This window comes from Callorhinus ursinus, unplaced genomic scaffold (assembly GCF_003265705.2).
Source record: "Callorhinus ursinus isolate GAN/ISIS: 27379988/994484 unplaced genomic scaffold, GSC_fseal_2.0 scaffold18, whole genome shotgun sequence".
Lineage (NCBI taxonomy): Eukaryota > Metazoa > Chordata > Mammalia > Carnivora > Otariidae > Callorhinus > Callorhinus ursinus.
In genome coordinates, this window is record NW_027397080.1 from 17,799,147 (window position 1) to 17,823,463 (window position 24,317).

A 24,317-nucleotide genomic window follows, 5' to 3' on the forward strand; every position below is an offset into this window, starting at 1 on the left:
CTGTGGTTAGGGATGAACGATGAGTGGGATGCCAGCACTTCTGCATTTCTGAGGAGCTTTCACAAACTTTACCTCACTTGATCCTCTTTAAAATCCAGGGTCTCGCTTAAGCTGTGAAGGCAGGACTAGGAGATAGTTTTGGGAGCTGACAAACCTGGGACTCCAAATTTTTAGGTTTCATTTTTAACCTTTTTCTTTTCTTTTTTAAAGACAGAGAGCAGAAGTAGGGGGAGCTGCAGAGGGAGAGGGGAGAAACAGGCTCCCCGCTGAGCAGGGGTCCCAACGCAGGGCTGGATCCCAGGACCCAGGGATCATGACGGGAGCTAAAGGCAGACACAATCGACTGAGCCACCCAGGCGCCCCACCCCTTTTTAAAAAAATATTTTATTTGAGAGAGAGAGAGAACGAGTAGGGGGAGGGGGAGGGAGAAGCAAACTCCCTACTGAGCAGGGAGCCGAAGCTGGGGCTCCATCCCAGAACCCTGGCTGGGATCATGACCCAGCAGAAGACAGACGCTTAACCCGCTGAGCCACCCGGGCGCCCCCTTTTTAGCGTTTTATAAATCTTCTCCCATGCGGTTTCATAGTTATGCTTGGATTTTTTTTTTTAATTCAAAAGTAATTCATAAACTCTAGTGTATGGTTACCACTTAGGGTAGTGCTGGGGACGCCGACTTTGGAGTTGGCGGACCGCAGCCTTGGCTCCACCCTTCCTTTTGGGATGACTGTGAGGATGTAGCTGTGAAACTGGAAAACCCTGAGCCCGGGGTAGTTATGTTTACAGCAAGAAGGTGTAACTAACTTAGCGAAAAGAAACGCATATTCCTTGTGCAATGTCGTGAACACGTTCACACAGCTAATCGCGGGAAGGCAACTCTGGAATTCGCAGATCACAAGGGACGTGAAGGCCTTGGTAAACCGAAAGGTGCTCCACCCACCAGACGACCCGGTGAGGCCACCGGCTGAGATGGAGGGGCGGGGCTCGGGCTAGGGCGGGGCTGATGCTGGGGCGGTGCCTGAGGCGGCGGCGGCGGCGGCGTAGCTCCGCCCCCGGCGTTGGCGCGAGATCCGAACGTCCGTGGAGGCCGTTATAGCCGTTCGGTGAGGCGGCGGGAGCGGGAGCGGGAGCCAGGCGGGACGTTGGCTGGGTCTCCGCAGCGACCATGAGGCGGAGGGACCCTGAGGAAGAAGCCTGCGGCGTGTGGCTGGACGCGGCGGCGCTGAAGCGGCGGAGAGTGCAGGTGGGACGTGGGGGCGTGAGAGGGTGTTGGAGGAGGGGTTGGGGCCTGGAGGAGGGAGAAGGGGGAGGTGGAGGTCAAGTCGGGGTCCGAGAAAGGAACAGCTTTGGGAATTCTGAGGCTCGTGGGAGTGGAACCTGCAGAGGGTGAAAAATGGGGTTTGGGAAGAGTGGAGAGGAAACGGGACGAAAGGCAGGCAGGCTGTGAATGGGGAAGGAAGAGACTGGGACAATAAAGCTTCGAGGTGTGGTGGAGAGAAAATTTGCTGTGAGGAGTGCTTTGTTTTTTAATTGAACTATACTTGACATTCAATATCGAGCACATTATAGTGATTCGATATTTTTATACATGAAGAAATCCACAGGATAAGTCCGGTTGCCGTGATCACCATACAAAGTTCCTACAATATTATTGACTATATTCCCTACGCAGTACGTAACCTCCCCATGACTGACTTATTTTATAACTGGAACTTTGTGCCTCTTAATCCTCCTCACCTGTTTCTTCCGCTCCCCAGCCCCTCCCCACCCTGGTAACTAACAGTTTGCTTCCTATACCTATGAGTTTGTTTCTGTTTTGTTCTGTTGTTTAGATTCCACATACAGGAGAAGTTGTACATGTTTGTCTTTTTCTGTATGACTTATTTCACTTAGCATAATACCCACTGGGTCCATCCATGCTGTCGAGAATGGCAAGATTTCATTCTTTATGGCTGTGTAATATTTCATTGTATATATTTACCACGTCTTCTTTACCCATTCATCTATTGATGAACACTTGGGTTGCGTCCATATCTTGGCTATTGTAAATAATACTGCAGTGAATATAGGGGTGCATATATTTCTTCATTTGCTGTTTTCATTCTCTTCAGATGAATACCTGGAAGTGGAATTACTGGATTGTAATTCTGCTTTTAAGTTTTTGAGGATCTTCCATATTGTTTTCCATAGTAGCTGCACCAATTTACATTCCAGCAACAGTGTCTGAGAGTTCCCTTTTCTCTACATCCTCTCCACACTTTCTCCACATCCTCTCCCAACACTTACTTTTTGTCTTTTTTGTCTTTTTGATAATAGCTATTCTAACCGGTGTGAGGTAATATCTCATTGGGGCTTTGATTTTCATTTTCCTGATAGTTAATTAGTGATGTTGAGCATCTTTTCATGTGTCTGTTGGCCATCTGTATGTCGTCTTTGACAATAGTCTTTTCAAGTCCTCTGCCCATTTTTTAATCCTTTTTTTAAATATTGTGTAACTTTATATATTTTGGATGTTAATCCTTTATCAGATGTGTGATTTGCAAATATCTTCTCCCATTCAGTAGGTTGCCTTTTCTGTTTTGTTGATGGTTTCCTTCATTCTGCAAAAACTTTTTAGTTGAATGTAATCCTATTTGTTATTTTAGCTTTTGTTGTCCCTGTCTGAGATTTGTTCAAAGAAATACCGCTCAGCCTGATGTCAAAGAGCTTACTGCCCATCTTTTTCTTCCAAGAGTTTTATGACTTCGGGTCTTAACATTCAAGTCTTTAATCCATTTTGAATTTATTTTTATATGTGGTGTAAGATAGTGGTCCAGTTTCATTCTTTTGCATGTAACTTGTCCAGTTTTCCCAGCACCATTTATTGAAGAGACTGTCTTTTCCCCATTGTATATTTTTGTCTCCTTTGTGGTAGATTAATTGACCATATACATGTGGGTTTATTTATGGGCTCTCTATTCTATTCTGTTGATCTATGTATGTGTCTGTCTTTGTGTCAGTACCATACTGTTTTGATTACTACAGCTTTGTAGTATAGTTTGAAATCAGGGAGCATGATATTTACAGCTTTGATCTTTCTCAAGATTGCTTTGTGTATTTGGGGTTCCATACAAATTTTAGGATTTTTTTTTCTAGTTTTGTGTAAAATGGTATTTTGAGGGATTGTATTGAATTTGTAGATGGCTTTGGGAAGTATGGATATTTTAACAATATTCATTCTGCCAGTCCATGAGCAGAATATATCTTCCCATTTGTTTGTATCTTCAGTTTCTTTCATCCATGTCCTACAGTCTTCAGAGTACAGGTCTTTCACCTGTTTAGTTAAATTTTATTTTATAATAAATAAAAAGATATTTTATTCTTTTTGATGCAGGTGTAAATGGGATTGTTTTCTTAATTTCTTTTTCTGAAGGCTCATTATTAGCGTGTAGAAATACAACCATAGTTGAATAGCTGTCTGTGGTGACAGCTTTCTTCCTGGAGCAGGTTCTCTAAATTCTTTTAGGTAGTTGGGGGAAGGTCAGCAGTTATTCCTGAGCCTGCTGTTCCTTAAAAATAATCAGCCTAAAATAATACATATGCCAAAGAGGCACATTTTGGGTGGCAAATTCTGCTCCCTTACAGTGGCTACAACCTCCTGAACAAAGTAATTGAGGGCTGTTAGAAAGCATCGTACAACTAAAGTCATTTTTTGAGAAATAACAAATGAACCATCCGTTCCTTTAAAAAAATTTTTTTTTACTTAAAAATGGTTTTGGGGCAGGTACGTTCATCTGGTACATAATTTAAAATGTATGGCAGTGACAGGCAGCGAAATATCTCCCTAAAACTTTTGACCATCCTTGGCCCATCTCAGAGGCCACAACTTTGTTGTGCATCCTTCCAGACATATTCTATATATGTACAAGCAAACAGTATCTGTTCTTTCTTGTAAATAGTAGCATATTCCACATTGTTCTGCAACTTGCTTTTTCTCACTTATTGCATCTTATGTATCATTTCATATGCATCCACAAAGAGCTGCTTTATTCTTTTTAAAAAAAAAAAGATTTTATTTATTTATTTGAGAGAGAGAGAACACAAGTGGGGGAGAGGGGGCAGAGGGAGAGGAAGAGGCAGACCCCCTCCCTTGCTAAGCAGGGAGCTGCTTTATTCTTTTTAAAGACTAGATAGTGTTCCATTATATGGAATAGTATCCATTATATGCAATAGTATTGCCTTAGTCTCCTCAAGCTGACAGTAACAAAATGCTACACACTGGGTGGCTTAAACAACAGAATTCATTTTCTCACAGTTCTGGAGACTGGATGTCCAAGATCAGAGTGCTGGCATGGTCAAGTTCTAATAAGGGACATTCTTCTTGGCTTGCAGACAGGGAGCTGCCTCCTCCCCATGTGCTCACATGGCCTTTTCTTGGTGCATGTGTGTGTGGTAAGAGATGTGTGTTAAAAATTTTGGGCACGGGCACTTGGATGGCGCAGTGGGTTAAGCGTCTGACTTGGTTTCAGCTCAGATCATGATCTCAGGGTCGTGAGATTGAGCCCTATGTCAGGCTCCTCACTTGGAGTGGAGTCTGCTTGAGATTCTCTCTCCCTCTTCCTCTCCCCCTCCTGCTCATGCTCTCTCTCTCTTTCTCTCAAATGAATAAATAAATCTTAAAAAAGATTTTTTAAAACTTTGTTAAAAACTGGTTCTTTGGCTTTTTAAGACTTCCAGCCCAGAGCAGAGTCCTAAAGATTCCCTTTCATAGGATGTAGAAACCTGCCTTTTCCTAGAGTAGCTATCAAATAGGCACACATTTGTTTGAGTTTTAATGTCAGTCATTAATAGGCAGTTGCTTGGGGCCAGTGTTTTAGAAAATATGCCCCTTCCCACTTGATCCCTAAACAAACTCTCTGCTGTTTCGGGGCAACTAATGGGGTGGTTCATAGTCTAGCCAGAAAATAGGTGCCTATGTTTGGAGTGAGTTTGCTTCTCTCTTGGTCCCACAGAGGCATGACAGACTTGGCCTTATTACCTAGGCCTTGGTATGGAGGATACTGTATTTGTTTTCATTTCAGTTTTTTTTTTATTATTATGAGAGTAATATGTGTTTGTAAAAAAAAAATCAGTATAGAATTGTATTAAGTAAAAAACAAAGCTTCACTGGTGGTAGCTACTTTTAACAGTTTGGTATCCTTTGAGACATTCTCTATGTGTATAAATATATCTGTTTCCCCCACAAATGAGATTATTTCAAACGTATTCTGTTATTCACCTTTCACTAAATATATGATGGAGAACTTTCCATGTGAGACATGAATTTTAGTATGAATTTCTAAAAAGGCCATTTAATTTACATGATTTTCAAATTTTGTATTTTAACTTTGCTACCTCTTTATTAAAACATTGAGAAATATTTCTGAAAGGTTTTTCTACACAATAAAGAGGTAAAAAGATTTATTATGTGTTTTGTATATTTGCTGTCTCAGGTGTATTATATTTAAAATGTCATAACTCAAAAATAATTTCTATTTCTTCTTCATCTGTAATGCAGTTTAGTTTCTTACCCTTGAAATATATGTAGCAAGAAGGAGAAGTGGGCCTAAGAAGGGGACAGAACTGTGAAGATAACAGAAACCTTGGCTCAGTCATCAGTGGTTTCTGATGGCCTTGGCGGAACACTGAATGCCACTGTGATGTTGTGCAGCTTCACTAACATTCAGTCCATCAGCAAATTCTCTGGACTCTGCCTTCCTATGTGTTCAGAATCTCATAATTTCCTACTATTTCTACCATTGCTGCCTGACCCAGAATGAGAGTGACCCTTTGCTCACTGTTAATTTTAAGACCATCTAGTAGTTTTCTTATCTTCTGGTAAAACCCAGAATCTCTGAGGCCTACAAGGCATGATTTGGCCATGTATGTTTGCCCTCTCATACATTTAGACCTCATCTGCTACTCTTTTCTCTGCCTCACTCTGCTCTAATCATACTGGCCTTCTTGCTGGTTTTCAAGCCAAGTATACCTCATACCTCTGCAGGGACTTTTGTACAACTTGAAATGCATAGGGATTAAAATGCCACATGGCTCTGCTCTTTCATTTGTTCATTTGTCAACTTATCATTGAGTCTATTTCTTAACCACCATAAAATAGCCTTTCCCTTATCCCGTACTCCCTAACACCTTAGTCTTGCTTTATTTATCTCCATAGCCCTTTTACCATTAGATACACTACATACTGTATATTTACTTGTTCATTTATGATCTTCCCCTACTAGAATGAAAGTTCCATTAGGCAGTCCTTCAAACAGTGGCACATAGTAGGTACTCAGTATAAATTTATTGAATGAATGATCCATCTGAGCTTTACTTTAAGAAAACCTTTTAGATTTGGTCATAGTTGCTCATTTTCTCTTTCTCTGATGAGATAAGTGGGAGGACTTTGAGTTTTTTAAAGCAAAGATGGACAGGAGGAGACCTCTAGTAAAATGGCAGTTTAAGTGTGTACTTAACAGGGGCACCTGGGTGTCTCAGTTAGTTGAGCCTCCGACTCTTTGTTTTGCCTCAGGTCATGATCCCAGGGTCATGAGATTAAGCCCGGCATCGGGCTCCGTGCTCAGCAGTCTGCTTGAGATTCTCTCTCTCCCTCTGCCTCCCCACTCTCAAATAAATAAATCTTTAAAAAAAAAAAGTTTGTACCTAACAACAAAAAAACACCTCTGTGATACTTACTGAAATGATAAAAAAGAAAAACAAAAATAGAGAAAAGTATTTCACTGAAACTGAATAGGCTCAATAATAATACTGAAGTCCATGGTAGCAACACTGTTGGGGTTGGTGCTGTAAGACTGGTAAGGGTCTGTAAATGTAACTTAACAAATATTTATCAATATGATCTTTACTGGCTTATGGTTTGTAAAACTTTTTTACATTGTTTCACTTTCTCAGTAGCTTTGTGAGGGAGGTGAGATTATCTCTATTTTGCAGATGAAGAAATTGAAGTTCAGATAGAGATTTGCTTCAGATCATATCAGAGTAAGTGCAGCTCTATGGCTTGGTTCCAGGTCTTCTGACTCTTGGTCCAGTGGTCATAATGTGTAAGGTGTCTTCACATGATAAAAAGTGAATAATGTATTCACCTTTAGATAGTTCTAACCTTGGCAGCATGGAATACGGTAGGTACACAAATAACTGTCAGACGGACAGTAAGTGCCTTAGAGGCATAAGGAAATTCTAAGCATTTAGAGAAAGAAGAGATTACATTTTATTATGCGTAGAGGGGTGGTGGTTTTAAAATATGTCCACAAATTCTCTGATACCTCTCTCTTTAAAAGGTGGATGCTAAGTTCCCCACCCCCCCCAAGTGTGGGCTATACTTGGTGACTCTAATGAATAGAATGTGATGGAAGTGTTCATGTTAGAATTCTGAGGTTAGGTCATAAACAGCATTGTAGCTCCAGCCTCATTCTCTCTTAAGGGGAAGTCAACTGTCACATGCAGACACACAGGCAGCTCTATGGAGATACTCATGTTGTGAGGAACCTTACTGAGTTTGCTCACAGTTGTGTGAGTGAGCCACCTTGAAAGTGTATATTGCACCCCTGGCTGATAACTTAAATGCAACCTAATGAGACTGTGAGCCAGAACCACCCAGATGAGCTGCTCTCAAATTCCTGATGCATAGAAGTTGTGAGACAATAAATGTTGTTTTAAGGTGCTAAGTTTTGTGGCAATGCGTTAATGCAGCAATAGAAAGGTAATACAGATTTTGGTTTTGGCAATGGAGTACTACCTAACAAAAACCTAAAATGGGGGAGTGGCTTTGGCATGGGGCAATGGGTGACAGCTGGAAGGACTTTGAAGAGAGTGCTAGTGAAAGCTTGAAGAGCTTGAAGAAACTATTTCTAGAACTAGGATGGCCTTTGAGGAGACTGTGGGTGAGGGTTTAAAGGAAAGTGAGAGTAATCTTACTGGAAACTAGAGGAAAGGGAATCCTTGTTATGTGGTGACAGAAAGTTTCCTACAACTACTGTTGGCTGTAGTAAGGTGGAAGATAGAGAATGTACCTGAGGAACTGGGTGATGTGATAGAGCCAAGGAGATTTACAGGCAGTGTTGAAGGGCTACCTGGTTTCTTCTTGCTGGTTATAGCAGAGTGCCAGAGGAGAGAGAGAGAAGCTAAAGGAAGGCCGGTTAAACAAAAAGGAGCCTAGACTTGCTGGTTCTGAAAATTCTCAGCTTCTTCAGCTGTTACACAGTGGACTTTTCTTTGCAGGAAGTTTTTAAATTACTAATTTAATCTCTTGTTATAGGTCTGTTCAGATACACCCATGGAAAGATTGTCATCATTAGTCATTAGGGAAATGCAAATCAAAACCACAAGGAGATACCACTTCACATCCACTAGGATGGCTGTAATCAAAAAGATAATACCAAGTGTTGGCAAGTATGTGGAGAAATTGGAACCCTCATATATTACTGGTGCATGCATAAAATGGTATAGGCAGTTTGCAGAACAGTTTGGCAGTTCCTCAAAATGTTCAACATAGTTATCATATGACCCAGCACTTCTGCTTTTAAGTATAGACCCAAGATATGAAAAGATAGTCCACACAAAATCTTGTACACCAGTGAACAAATGTTTGAATGTTTGTAGCAGCATTTCTCATAATAGCTAAAGAGTGGAAACAACCAAAATGCCCCCAATTGATGAATGGGTAGACAAAATGGTATATCCAAACAATGGAATATTACTTGACAATAAAAAGGGATTGAAGTATCTGACGTGCTACAACCTGGATGAACCTCCAGAATATGCTCAGTGAAAGAAGCCAGTCACAAAAGACCAGATATTGTATGATGTATGAAAGGTCCAGAATAGACAAATCTTTTTTTTTTTTTTTTTAGATTCTATTTATTTGAGAGAGTGAGTGAGCAGGAGAGAGAACACGAGCACGAGTGGGGGAGGAGCAGAGGGAGAGGGAAAAGCAGGTTCCCCACTGAGCAGGGAGCCCGATGTGGGACTCAGTCTGGGGACTCCAGGATCACGACCTGAGCCGAAGGCAGATGCTTAAGCAGCTGAGCCACCCAGGTGCCCCAGTATTTGTCAATCTATAGAGACAGAAAGTAAATCAGTGGTTTCCTGGGGCTGAGGTGGGGTGGGAATGGGGAATGACTGCCGATGGGTACAGGGTTTCTTTTTGGGACAATGAAAAATGTTCTAAAATTAGATTGTGGTGATTTTTACACAACTTTATACTAAACACTTAACTGTATACTTAAATGCGTAGATTTTATGGTATGTGAATTATATCTCAGTAAAGCTGTTAAAGGCTTTGTGGAAGAGATGGCATTTGAACAGACCTTAAAGCAAGGGTTGGATCTTGTTGGAAAGCAATGAAGGTGGAGTAGGCATTCTAGGAACAGTATGAATAGTGGCACAGAGCAGGAAATAACGAGAGATGTTTGTGAAATAAGGAGTAAAAGTTAGGGCGTCCCCAAGACCACCCTCACTTCTCACATCGACTGCAAGTTCAAGGGACCCCAAGACCACTCTGAGGTTTGATAATTTGCTGGTAGGACTCACAGAACTCACTGAAAGCTGTTAAACTCATGATTAGTTTATTATAGTGAAGAGATACAGATTAAAATCAGCCAAAGCAGATTCTAGGAGAATTCCAAGCTGAAGCTAGGAGAATTCAAAGTGGGAAACTTGCAGTGTCCTCTCTGGGTACCCAATATATTAGACAGCCCTAACTGCTTCTGGCAATGATATGTGACAGTACAGAGTATTGCCAACCATGGAAGCTCACTGAGCGTTGGTATCCAGAGTTTTTATTGGGGTTTGGGTTGTGTAGACATGGTTGACTACTTATGTGGCTGACCTTAGTTTCTAGCCCCTATGAAGGTCAAGCTGATACCACATGGCCCAAAGCTCCCACCATAGATCACATTGTTAGCATAGACTATCTGCTGTGGCCCAAGGCCTCAGGTAAACAGATACTCCAATCAGGTAGGACATTCCAGGGACTTAGAGATTACCTCCCAGGAGCTGAGGGTTAAAGCCAGACCTCTCTTTAATAGATTCTTTTACTACATTGGGAGTAACTCAGTTTTTCTAAAGTGTAGGGTAAATGTAGGGGAGTTGAAGGTGTGATTAGGAAGGTAAACTAGTACCATGTTGTTGGATTCATGGAAGGCATTTGACATAGTAGTCGGTAAGAAGATTAGCCCAATGGTGGTTATATGAAAGTAAGTGGTACACTGAAAGGTAGGCTAGAGAAATTTGGAGGATATTGCAGAAATTTAGGCAAGAAAAAATAAGGGTCTAATCAGGAATAGTAGAAGTTTAAATTATTATTTTTGGGGCACCTGGGTGGCTCAGTCGTTAAGTGTCTGCCTTTGGCTTGGGTCGTGATCCCAGGGTTCTGGAATCGAGCCCTGCATTGGGCTCCCTGCTCCACAGGAAGCCTGCTTCTCCCTCTCCCACTCCCCCTGCTTGTGTTCCCTCTCTCGCTGTGTCTCTTTCTGTCAAATAAATAAATAAAATATTTTTTAAAAAAAATTATTATTTTTGGTGGATTATTGATCTCTATAGTTATATATCTAAAAAGTATGGTCATTATGCTCAAGAAGGACCTAAATGTGGGCTTGGCTGGAGCTGGGAGGTCTCTTAAATACGTTTTTTGGGTTTTTTTTAAGATTTTATTTTTAAGTAATCTCTACACCCAACTTGGGGCTCAAACTCACAACCCCAAGATCAGAAGTTGTAAGCCCCACCTACTGAGCCAGACAGGTGTCCCTTAAATATGTTTTTAAACTGTGACTTTGGTCCAGTTATTTGCATCCCTTAATATCTCTCCTTTTTTAAAGGACTTTTGCATTTTCCCTTTAGTTCCACTTATATTTAGGAGCCAGAAATTGGGACATGAGTAAGTAGATGATTATAGAGAAAAAATAAAAACTATATCTTGAGGGGCACCTGGGTGGCTCAGTCGGTTAAGCATCTGCCTTTGGCTTGGATCATACTCCCAGGGTCCTAGGATCTAGCCTCACATCGGGCTATCAGCTCAGCAGGGGGCCTGCTTCTCCCTCTCCCTGCCGCTCTGCCTACTTGTGATCCCTCTCTCTCTTTCGCTGTCAAATAAATAAATAAAATTAAAAAAAACACACAACTATATCTTGAAATAGTGTTTGGAATTTGGGAGAATAGATATAATAATGTAGGCTGATTGTGTTTACAGTTGAGCCTTGAACAACTCGGGTTTGAACTGCATGGGCCCACTTGTGGATTTTTTTCTAAATACAGTACTGTAAATGTATTTTCTCTTCCTTATGATTTTCTTAATACTTTCTTTTCTCTAGCTTACTTTATTGTAAGAATACATATAATGTACAAAGTATGTGTTAATTGACTGTTATCCACAAGGCTTTTGGTCAGCAGTAGGCTGTTAATAGTTAAGTTTTTGGGGAGTCAAGTTATGTGGATTTTTGACTATGCAGGGAGTCGGTGGCCCTAACCCTCACATTGTTCAAGCGTCAGCTGTATATATTGTGTGTGCGCACACACACACACACACACACACACACACACACACACAAATACTTCTTTTCACAAAGTTGACACCTTCCAGGGGAGACTGGGGGATTTATTCCAGAGTGATTTCTACTCCATTGCATTTTATTTGAGGCATCTACTTTCCAATTTAAGTGAGCTCTTCTTTCTTTCATGGGACTGTTAACTCTGCTATTGAGAGGGCCACATTTAGCCATTGCTGTATTGGAAGTAGTTAAAATCAGGAGGTTTAAACAAATCTTCAATAGATGGTCTTATTAGGGCAAAACTGATGGCAAATGTATGAAAACACTATACTACAATGATCTCTGACATGTGTGACATCCTTTAAGTGAGAAAAATCTCATTAGCAAGAAGTACCCTTTTATGAGACTTAGTAATGAAATGCTAATGGACGTAGACATATCAGATCTCCAGTTTAGGAGTTGTGATACTTAAAAGAAATTGCTTTTTTCTCTTATCCCTGTTGAGTTTTCATTAGGTTTAGATGAAAAATCAGTGCCAAGTGATTTTTTATCACTTGGCACATTCTAGAGAATGTTCTTGCAATAAATTTAGTACTGTTAGATTACTTTGGGAGGAAAACCTTCAGTTTTCAGTGGGTATACTTATCCCATCTGTGCTCTGGACCTTATGTGTGACATCAATTACAGTGACAGGAGCTCATCTTCACTTTGATCACAGTACTGGGAAAGGCTTAATGTTTTCTGAGAGCTTTTTTGATGTTGAAAATATAATGAGTAGTTATATATATAAAACATAACCAGGGGCGCCTGGGTGGCTCAGTCGTTAAGCGTCTGCCTTCGGCTCAGGTCATGATCCCAGGATCCGCAGGAAGCCTGCTTCTCGCTCTCCCACTCCCCGTGCTTGTGTTCCCTGTCTCGCTGTCTCTCTGTCAAAGAAATAAATAAAATCTTAAAAAAAAAATAACCAAAATGTGTCCTTCCTGTATATCTGCCTTCTTCCTAAAATATTTATTGAATTGAGTACTTACCATATGTATTAAGCTAGTTCAGTGGAGGACAGGATAAAAAGTATGTGAATCAAATGTTGATACCAGAATTTTGTTAGGTAGGTCTTGAAATACCAAGTGATAAATGTCAAGTTTAGAAGGGGAAGAGATTACCTCTGGTTGTGGGAATCAGGAATGCTTGGGGCTAAGCCGAAGTATATGTAGCATTTCAGATGTGGGTGTGAAAAAGGCCCTTCCGTGTGAGGCACAAAAATGAGGAAGGCAGAGGCCATAATAGGGACTGGCTCGTGGGTGAGTATTATGCTACAGTACACACAAAGGGGTTTTGGTAATGGAGAAAAGGGTAACTAGAATCATACTGGTGTGTGCAGTCTGAGAGTCAGTACTTTATGCTATAAGGTAGTAAAGAAACTATTGACAGATTTTGAGCAAGATGGTATGCTCTCATAAGAGGATTTATCTCAGGAGGGATTTTTTTTTTCTAATTCCCTGGGATCGAGTCCTGCATCAGGCTCCCTGCTCGGCGGTAAGCCTGCTTCTCCCTCTCCCTCTGCTGCTGCTCCTCGTGCGTGCTCTTTCTCTCTGTCAAATAAGTAAATATAAATCTTTAAAAAATAAATAAACATTCCACTGAGATAAACATAGTTCCTTAAAGCCAAAGTCTTCTAAGGGAGCTATATATAACTGGAGGCAGTATTACTCTTGACATTGCTCTGACCTAAGTAAGGAATGTCCTACTCTTGCTAAGCTGGCCAACTTGGTGAAAAGCTTTATTTCCAGATGTTTTGTTAATTGAGGTCTTACTGTTTTCTGATAATATGTAGTTTGTATAAGTCTTTTTTTTTAAGATTTTATTTATTTATTTGAGATAGAATGAGAGGGAGCGAGCTTGAGCTTGGTGAGGGAGGACAGAGGGAGAAGGAGAAGCAGACTCCCCGCTGAGCAGAGACACCGACGCGGGGCTTGATCCCAGGACTCTGGGATCATGATCTGAGCTGAAGGAAGATGCTTACCTGACTGAACCACCCAGGTGCCCCTGTATAAGTCTTCTTCAGAGAACTTAGTATGTTTTTAAATTTTATTTTAATTCCAGTATAATTAACATATAGTGTTAAATTCGTTTCAGTGATTCAACATTTCATACGTTACTCAGTGCTCAACAAGATAAGTATATTCTTAATCCCCTTCACCTCTTTCACCCGTCACACACCCACCTTCCATTTGGTAACCGTCTGTTTGTTCTCTATAATTAGAGCCCATTTTTCTGTTTGTTTCCTTTTTTCATTTGTTTAGTTTCTTAAATTCCATTTATGAATGAAACTTACGGTATTTGTCTTTCTCTGACTTACTTTGCTTAGCATTATGCTCTGTAGATCCACCCATGTTGCAGATGGCAAGATTTCATTCTTTTTTATGGCTGAACAATATTCCACTGTGTGTGTGTGTGTAGTACAGTACATTTTCTTTATCCATTTATCTATCAATGGACACTTGGGCTGTTGTAAATAATGCTATAATAAGCATAGGGGTGCATATATCCTTTTGAGTTAATGTTTTTGTATTTTTTTTAAGATTTATTTATTTGAGAGGCAGCCCAAGCAGGAGGGGCAGAGGGAGAGGGAAAGAATCTCAAGCAGACTCTGCACTGAGTGTGGAGCCCAGTGTGGGGCTCAATCTCACCACCCGGAGATTGCAACCCCAGCCGAAACCAAGATTCAGAAGCTTAACTGACTGTGCCACCCAGGCACCTCTAGTGTTTTTGTATTCTTTGGGTAAATACCCAGTAGTGTGATTATTGGATCATATGGTAGTTCTATTTTTAATTTTTTGAGGAACCTCCATACTGTTTTCCACAGTGGCTATACCAGTTTGCATTCCCACTAACAGTGCATGAGGGTTCCTTTTTCTCCACATCCTCACCAACACCTGTTGTTTCTTGTGTTTTTTGATTTTAGTCATTCTGACAGGTGTGAGATGATACACCATTGTAGTTTTGATTTGCATTTCCCATTTCCCTGATGATGAATGATATTGAGCATCTTCATGTGTCTATTGGGCATTTGTATGTCTTCTTTGGAGAAATGTCTGTTCATGTCTTCTTTTTTTTTTTTTTTTTTTAAGTAGGCTCCACACACCCAGTGTGGAGCCCAATGTGGGGCTTGAACTCATGCCCTGAGATCAAGACCTCAGCCGAGATCAAGAGTTGGACATTTAACCGACTGAGCCACCCAGGCACCCTTGTTCATGTCTTTTGCCCATTTTTTATTTGGATTATTTGGGGGTTTTTTGGGTGTTGCGTTATATAAGTTCTTCATTATAATTTTTTGGCTATTAACCCTTTATCAGATACATTATTTGCAAATATCTTCTCTTTAGTGGGTTGTCTTTTAGTTTTGTTGATAGTTTGCTATGAAGAATTTTTTATTTTGAGGTAATCACAATAGTTTATTTTTGCTTTTGTTTCCCTTGTCTCAGGAGACGTATCTAGAAAAATGTATGGCCAGAGTGCCTGGATGGCTCAGTCGTTAAGCGTCTGCCTTCGACTCAGGTCATGATCCCAGGGTCCTGAGATCGAGTCCCACATCAGGCTCCTTGCTCTGCGGGAAGCCTGCTTCTCCCTCTCCCACTCCCCCTGCTTGTGTTCCCTCTCTGGCTGTGTCTCTCTCTGTCAAATAAATAAAATCTTTTTTTTTTTTTAATTTTTTTATTGTTATGTTAATCACCATATATTACATCATTAGTTTTTGATGCAGTGTTCCATGATTCATTGTTTGTTCATAACACCCAGTGCACCATGCAAAACGTGCCCTCCTCAATACCCATCACCAGGCTAACCCATCCCCCCACCCCCCTACCCTCTAGAACCCTCAGTTTTTCAGAGTCCATCATCTCTCATGGTTCGTCTCCCCCTCTGACATACTCCCCTTTTCTTCCTCTCCTGTTATCTTCTTCTTTTCCTTTTTTCTTAAAATATGTTGCGTTATTTGTTTCAGAAGTACAGATCTGTGATTCAACAGTCTTGCACAATTCACAGCGCTCACCGTAGCACATACCCTCCCCAATGTCTATCACCCAGCCATCCCATCCCTCCCACCCCCAACCACTCCAGTAACACTCAGTTTGTTTCCTGAGATTAAGAATTCCTCATATCAGTGAGGTCATATGATACATGTCTTTCTCTGATTGACTTATTTCACTCAGCACAAATAAATAAAATCTTAAAAAAAAATAGAAAAATGTTATGGCCAGTGTCAGAGAAATTACTGCCTGTGCTCTCCTAGGATTTTTATCTTTTCAGGTCTTACATTTAGGTCCTTAATCCATTTTTTTAAAAAAAGATTTTATTTGAGAGAGAGAGAGAGGGCACACAAGAGAGAGCACAAGCGGGGGAGGGGGTGGGGTGGAGAGGAGCACAGCAGAGGGAGAAGCTGACTCCCCACAGAGCAGGGAGCCCAACTCGGGCCTTGATCCCAGGACCCTCGGATCATGACCTGAGCCAAAGGCAGGTGCTTAACCGACTGAGCCACCCAGGTGCCCGGTCCTTAATCCATTTTGAGTTTATTTTTGTGTATGGTATAAGAAAGTGGTCTGGCTTCATTCTTTTGCATGTAGCTGTCCAGTTTTCCCAACACCATTTGTTGAAGATACTTTTTCCCATTGCATATTCTTGCCTCCTTTGTTGAAGATTAATTGACCATATAATTGTGGGTTTATTTCTGAGTTTTCTATTTTGTTCCATTGATCAATATATCTGTTTTTATGCCAGTACCATACTGTTTTGATTGCTACAACTTTGTAGTATAACTTGAAATCTGGACTTGTGATACCTCCAGCTCTGTTTTTCTTTTTCAAGATTACTTTGGCTATTCGGGGTCTTTGTGGTTCCATACAAATTTTATGACTGATTGTTCTAGTTCTGTGGAGAAATACTGTTTGTATTTTGATAGGGATTGCATTAAATTGGCAGATTGCTTTGGGTAGTTTGGACATTTTAACAATATTTGTTCTTTCAATCCACGAGCATGGAATATCTTTTCATTTGTGTTGTCTTCAGTTTCATCAGTGTTTATAGTTTTCAGAGTTGTTTCAGGTCATTCACCTCCTTGGTTAAGTTTATTCCTAGGTATTTTACTATTTTTGGTGGTGCAGTTGTAAATGGGATTGTTTTCTTAAGTTCTCTTTCTGCTATTTCATTATTAGTATATAGAAATGCAATGGGTTTCTGTACACTGATTTTTGTATCCTGTAACCTTACTGAATTCATTTATCAGTCATAGTTTCTTGGTGGAGTCTTTAGGGTTTTCTATATATGGTACTATGTCATCTGCAAGTAGTGAAAATTTTACTTCTTACCAATGTGGATGCCTTGTATTCATTTTTCTTGTCTGATTGCTGTGGCTAGGACTTCCAATACTATATATATGTATATTTTTTAAGATTTTATTTATTTGACAGAGAGAGACACAGTGAGAGAGGGCACACAAGCAGGGCGAGTCAGAGAGGGAGAGGGAGAGCAGGCTTCCTGTGGAGCAGGGAGTCCGATGCGGGGCTCCATCCCAGGACCCCAGGATCAATCCCGGGACCGTGGGATCATGACCCGAGCCGAAGGCAGACGCTCAACGACTGAGCCACCCAGGCGCCCCTCAATACTATATTGAATAGAAATGGTGAGAGTGGACATCCTTGTCTTGTTCCTGACCTTAGAAGAAAAGCTCTCAGTTTTTCACCATTGAGTATGATGTTAGCTGTGGGTTTTTTATATATGGCCTTTATTATGTTGAGGTATGTTCTCTCTCAACCTACTTCATTGAGGGTTTTTTTTTTTTTTTTAAGATTTTATTTATTTGAGAGAGAGAATGAGAGAGAGCACGAGAGGGAAGAGGGTCAGAGGGAGAAGCAGACTCCCTGCTGAGCAGGGAGCCTGATGTGGGACTCAATCCCAGGACTCCAGGATCATGACCTGAGCCGAAGGCAGTCGCTTAACCAACTGAGCCACCCAGGCGCCCCTTCATTGAGGGTTTTTATCATGAATAGATGTTGTACTTTGTCAAATGCTTTTTCTGCATCTACTGAAATGATCATATGGTTTTTATACTTTATCTTACGTGATATATATCACATTGATTGATTTGTGAAGATTGAACCACCCTTGTATCCCAGGAACAAATCCCACTTGATTGTGGTGAATGATTTTTTTATTTTTTTATTTTTTAAAAGATTTTATTTATTTATTTGAGAGACAGAGAGAATGAGAGAGAAAGCACATGAGATGGGGGGAGGGTCAGAGGGAGAAGCAGACTCCCTGCTGAGCAGGGAGCCCGATGCGGGACTCGATCCAGGGACTCCAGGATCATGACCTGAGCCGAAGGCAGTCGCTTAACCAACTGAGCCACCCAGGCGCCCTGAATGATTTTTTTAATGTATTGTTGGATTGGGTTTGCTAATATTTTGTTGAAGACTTTTGCATTTGTGTTCATCAGAGATATTGGCCTGTAGTTCTCTATTTTTATAGTATCTTTATCTGGTTTTGATATCAGGGTAATGCTGGCTTCATAGAATGAATTTGGAAGTTTTCCTTTCCTCTTCTATTTTTGGGAATGGTTTGAGAATAGGTATTAACTTTAAATGTTTGGTAGAATTCATCTGTGAAGCTCTTTGGTCCTGAACTTTTTGACTGTTGGGAGTTTTTTGATTACTGATTCAATTTCCTTGCTGGTAGTCGGTCTGTTTAAATTTTCTATTTCTGGGCGCCTGGGTGGCTCAGTTGGTTAAGCAACTGCCTTCGGCTCAGGTCATGATCCTGGAGTCTCGGGATCGAGTCCCGCATCGGGCTTCCTGCTCAGCGGGGAGTCTGCTTCTCCCTCTGACCCTCTTCCCTCTCGTGCTTTCTATCTCTCATTCTCTCTCTCTCTCAAATAAATAAATAAAATCTTTAAAAAAAAAAAAAGTAAATTTTCTATTTTTTCCTGATTCAGTTTTGGGAGGTTATATGTTTCTAGGAATTTATTCATTTCTTCTAGGTTGTCCAATTTGTTGGCATATAATTTTTCATAACATTCTCTTACAATCCTTTGTATTTGTGTTGTAGGACTTAGTATTCTTGTAGTCATTTAAATAACTATGTATTATTAGTCTGTCTTTTCCCATAAGCTGTAAGCTTTACCAGGGCAGAAACAGTCTGTTTTGTTCATCATTATATTCCCAGTACCTAGCGTATAGGTGCTAAAATACTTGTTGGCATACTATCTCACATAATTTCACATACCTAGGATGTGTCTCATATAAAATTGAGAGAGCCATGTGCCTGTTTGGGCTTCCTCATAGCATGCTGGCCAGGTTCTAAGATGCATGGCATTTTTATGACCTAGTTTTGGAAACCATATAGTGTTATTTTTATCATACTTTATTGTTCTTCCCAGGTTCAAGGTGAGGGAACTTGAGAGGAGGAGTGGCCACCTCAGCTTCTCCAAATTCCAATCTCGATGCATTCAATTAACCCAGAATGCACTGCCTGTGTACTTTATCTATTTTGGTCTGGCAAGTGTTTCTTCCAGGCATAAAGCTAGGGTTATCATAGGGCTCACCTCATTTGTTTTCCTTCTCTCAGGGCTCACAGTCCAATGCAATTCCTGTTGTCCACCATCTAATATCACTTGTTTCATGTATTTTATCCAGTTTTCTAGTTTTGTATGGTGGAGGGGAAAGTTCCACACCAGTACTGCAAGTTAGAGTATGAGTTTTACACCGAGGATTTCTTCTTTTATGCACTTAATGTACATTTTGGTTTCCAAATGTAAAAATGAAGTCAACTTTGGGCTAGAATTTTAATAATTTGAGTTCGTTTCAGACCTGTCTCCAACTTATAACATGAAAATCAGCAAATCTCGTTTCTTTGGTTTTCATGCAAACTGAATTGAATATAAATTACCCTGTTCTCAGGGTTACTTCTCAGGTATTCCATAACAAGCAACTGGAAACAAAAACGAATCACGCTAAATAAAGATGAGGTTATACTTATAGTTATTGACAAAACTTACTTCCCTAACCTTTTTCGTACAAATTCATACTGTAAAGTATAAAGGGGCTGAGAGTGGATAAGACTGGCTGTAATAACCTAGTAATAACCAATTAGTATTGAACCCGAGGAACTGTGTAAGCCTTTTACGTAAATTAACTCACCAAATCCTCATAGCAGCCCCATGGGATAGGTACTATACTGCCCTCATTTCACACACGAGAATGAGACCTAGATTGAGCAGCTTGCATAGGGTCACACAGTTCATAAGTAGCAGTGGCAGAACTGGAAGGATTTGAACCCAAGCCGTGTGAGCTGTGCTCCGAACCGTATGTGACTGTTTGAAAACCACCAGAAATGTGTCAGCTGCTGCTGATGTAGAATCATTAGTTATCTTTGTATGTAAGAGAGAGTATCATTCCTGGAATCACTTCAACAAATCCTGTTTGTTTAAGTCAACGTGATTGATTTCTGTGGGTAAGCAGAAAGATTGGGCTATAGTTGGAAAATGTGATTTCCTGATAAAAACAAACACCATCAGTGTGGCAGGAAATGGTAGATGATGATGTACAGCAAAACTACCTAGAGAATAGGATAGGAGTGGAGCCCAAAAGTCCCAGTGTGGCTCCATGAGGGTCACAGGTGTTTACTGAATCTCTACTGTCGGGCAGCTGTTTTGATGTTAATAGGTTCTATTATTCTTTTTCTTCCCCTCCTCAGACACATTTAATGAAGCCAGACACCAAAATGCTAACACTCTTTCCTGGAGAGAAAAAGGCTAAGATTTCTTTTACTCAAAGAATTCCACCTACAGGCACTCGGCAGACCAGCATTGCTTCCTTCTTCACCTTGCATCCAGGTATGACGACCTGCCTGGGAATACCCAGGGAGAAGGGAGTGTGTGCATTTTTCCATGCTGGAAAATTTATGAGAAGTGGTGACACCAGTGCATTGTGTTTAACTTAGCTAACTCATTAGAAGAGGATATCAAACAACAAAACATCCCCTTCTACAGAGCATTATATACATGCTTTTACCAACATTTTCTCATTCTGTGTGCTCAGTCTAATATTAAATATTTGTATTCCCTGACAGAGCAGTGGGGAGAAAGGTATGCTTGGGGAGTTGGGGTATGCAGGGGAGCTGACCTGCCATTATTTAGGTAAATGTCTTGGATTGGCCATAATGACCAGTCTCTATAGGATTACTTGATAACAGATATTTCTGTATAATGCTTCTCAAATTGTCAGAGTTCAAAATGCTTTTTTTCTTAGAAAGGTTGGCATAAAGTTGGCTTGTGTCTCATCATCCTTTGGCAGTTTTTTGCTTACGTGTCCCTTTTCAGGGAATGAGCTGCCTCAGAGCATGTGTCTGCCAGCTGGAGGGTTTTAGGAGGAGAGCTCTAACTCTTGATGCGATTCCCAGGATTGCTTTGCATAAATCTTCCAAATCTACTGTCCCTGCCCCAAACAGAAACTTAAAATAAGCACTCTTTTGCTTTAAGTAACAAGGGCAGATTTTTTTCAAGGACACTTCTTTTTTTTTTTTTTTAAAGATTTTTTTAAAATTTATTTGAGAGAAAGAATGAGAAAGAGAGCACATGAGAGAGGGGAGGGTCAGAGGGAGAAGCAGACTCCCTGCCGAGCAGGGAGCCCGATGTGGGACTCGATCCCGGAACTCCAGGATCATGACCTGAGCTGAAGGCAGTCGCTTAACCAACTGAGCCACCCAGGCGCCCCTCAAGGACACTTCTGATTTCAAAAAAAAAAAAAAATTTTTTTTAGAGTAGGCTTCATGCCCAACATGGAACCCAACATGGGGCTTGAACTCACGACCCCAAGATCAAGGCCTAGCTGAGATTAAGAGTCGGATGCTTAACAGTCTGAGCCACCCAGTCATCCCCCGCTATTTCAGAATTCTGGTATATTCTATAATCTGTTGGAATTCTTAGGCAAAGTTGAGAAATCTTTCACAAAACAGTTTCTGCAGTATAATTCTTGTTGGAGAAGGAAAAAGGAAATCATTCAGCTTTGTAATTAGATTTTGGTATAATTTGGGGGCGGGGGGAGTGGGTAGTCCACGGTATTCATCCTTAAGGTAGAGCAGTATCCATTCCATGCCTGATAAAATGGATAGGCTGGACACTAGTAGTTGTTTATTATTGTTCTTCCAATTGGTTGACTTATCATCTAATTGTGTTTATTCCCTTTCCCAGGCAATGTCTGCAGAGTAGAGGACCTAATGTTCTTTATACTGTCACCAGAGGGTTTCTTAGAGTTGGATGGTTAATGTGATCTTAGTGACCTTACAAAAATTGTGTTGTGCGTATTTCTCAAAGGATAATATCCAGGAATATATATTTGGCCAAGATCACTAACAGAAACCATATTAAATAAAAAAATTAAAACTGATGTGCCCATATACTAAAACACAGTTGATAAAGTAGGCTGTGGTCTGAGTATACGTACCATGTTTGATTTTATTAGGTAGATCATTTGGAAGCATCCATATATTTGAGGAGTGGAATATAAGGTCTGTGTTTTAGAAGGATCATTCTGGAGAAAGTAGAGATTGCAAGCAGGAAGATCATGGGGCGCCTGGGTGGCTCAGTCAGTTAAGCGTCTGCCTTCAGCTCAGGTTGTGATCTCCGGATCCTGGGACTGACCCCCCGCATCGGGCTTCCTGCTCAGTGGGGAGTCTCCTTCTCCCTCTCTGCCCCCCCTCCCGTTCTTTCTCTCTCAGATAAATAAATAAAATCTTAAAAAAAAAAAAAAAAGGAAAGCAGGAAAATCAGCTATAAAGGTGTGTGATGAGTCTAAGACCCCTGTACTAGATAGTGATAGTAGCTGATACTGATTTTAGAAAAAGCCAGCTAAATCCTGCTCGGGGCAGAGATTTCCTGCAGAATAATCATTCACGTCTATTTTGCTAGGAAAGACAAATGGTGGTGACCAGAGGAGTGTTTCATCTCATAAAGAAAGTCAGATCAACAACGAGTCTAAGAAAGATGCAACCCATCTAGATCATCTGATCCAGGGCTTGGAGGACGATTGCATGTCACCCCCATTAGCCACTTCAACCCCTGCAGATACCCAGGAAGCTGGACGTTCTCCTCATTCCCTCCAGGCTTCTGACCACCACAGAATGGGAACTCCATTTTTGACTATGCTGTCTTTGCCCCAGTCTGACACCTTGGTCTGTGCTGGAAAGAGTAAAACCTCAATCTCTCGTTCCTTCACTCAGAACTTGGAAGGTTCTTACTTGCTGGACCAAAAGGAAGGAGAGAAAGATTCTTCCTGGAAAAGGGAATGGCTTCATGGATCTAAGGAAAAAAACCATCAGGATGTGGAGAGACGCGTTCAACCACCTGGGGGCGAGGGCCTTCAGCCCCTGGACAAGATTAAATTGGAAAAGGTGTCTGCCAGAGAAACCAGGCAGGCCCCCAACCTCCTTCAAACATGCAGGGATTCCTGGAATGGAGAAAACACAGACTCAATGAAACAAAGCCCTTGTCCTGTCCCTGCGTTTTCCTGGGACAGTGAAAAGAATGACAAGGACTCCTGGAGTCAGCTTTTCACTGAGGATTCTCAGGGCCAGCGGGTCATTGCCCACAACTCCAGAGCTCCTTTCCGAGATGTAACAAACAATCAGAATCGGGGCTTACGGCAGTTTCATAATAGCTCTTGGGCTCAGTGCCAGGAGAGGCCCACTCAGTTAAATCTGCAGCCTGATTTGCTCTTTACCCAGGACTCTGAAGGTAATCAAGTTATCAGGCACCAAGTCTAAATGTCTTTATGATGGTTGGTTCCAGAAGTACCTTGAGATGACAAAGCTATAGGAAAATATTGGGCAGAGAGGTGGCAAGGGAGGCAAGGGATGACGTTATTACTGAGCATTTTCGTTGTGTAAATAAAGCAGGAGGTGCCACTTGTTGAGACTGTATGATTGACATTGTGCCTCTCCCCGAGGAAGAGGTGGCTGGTAACCTTGTACAAGTCTGTGATGAGCACCGAGGAGGTAGGGCAGGTAATTATCCTTCCAGTAAAGAGCCCTTACTCAGCCTGCAAAGCCACCTCTTTGCCCTTTCAGATGTCTGACTAGGACACTGCTTCTTATGGATGTGTGTTCTTCTAATTTCTGGCTGTTATCTTAACCACACAACCTTGGGACCATTATTTCTGACACCTTTTTGAGTGATAAGGCACATCCTCCTGGGTCTAGAGGTATGGGAGCAGGGAGGATAGAGAGATAAATAGAAAGTAGAATGATGGTAGGGTGTTTTTGGTTTTAAAGTAGGCTCCATGCCCAGTGTGGAGCCCAATACAGCTTGAGTTCATGACCCTGAGATCAAGACCTGAGCTGAGATCGAGTCAGACGCTTAACCAACTGAGCCACCCAAGCACCCCAATGGTAGGTTTTAAAAAAAAAAAACAAAACTGTTATTTTATTTTTGTGGGGACTTGACAGCATTTTAAAGTCTTATATTCTGTGTTTAAACTTCTCTCTAAGAAAAAGCCTTGCTGGGGCCCCTGGGTGGCTCAGTTGGTTAAGTGGCTGCCTTCAGCACACGTCATGATCTCAGGGTCCTGGGATCGAGCCCCTCATCGGGCTCCCTGCTCAGTGGAGAGTCTCCCTCTCCCTCTGCCCCTCCCCATCCCCCATTTGTGCTCTCTTTCTCTCTCAAATAAATAAATAAAATCTTTAAAAAAATATTTTTAAAAAGCCTGTGCTTTAAAAAAAAAAAAAAAGCCTGAGGCTATATAGCAATCTAGCTGT

The 24,317-nt window shown here is 41.2% G+C and overlaps 1 protein-coding gene across 1 annotated transcript; it reads left to right on the top strand.

The window, feature by feature from the left end:
• The first annotated feature begins 1,005 nt into the window (after positions 1-1,005).
• Positions 1,006-24,043, top strand: AUNIP (aurora kinase A and ninein interacting protein). Its single transcript, XM_025856329.2, has 3 exons — positions 1,006-1,240; positions 20,262-20,400; positions 22,474-24,043. The coding sequence occupies exons 1-3, from the start codon at positions 1,163-1,165 to the stop codon at positions 23,325-23,327; spliced, it is 1,071 nt and encodes a 356-aa protein (XP_025712114.1). The 5' UTR covers positions 1,006-1,162; the 3' UTR covers positions 23,328-24,043.
• The last annotated feature ends 274 nt before the right edge of the window (positions 24,044-24,317 follow it).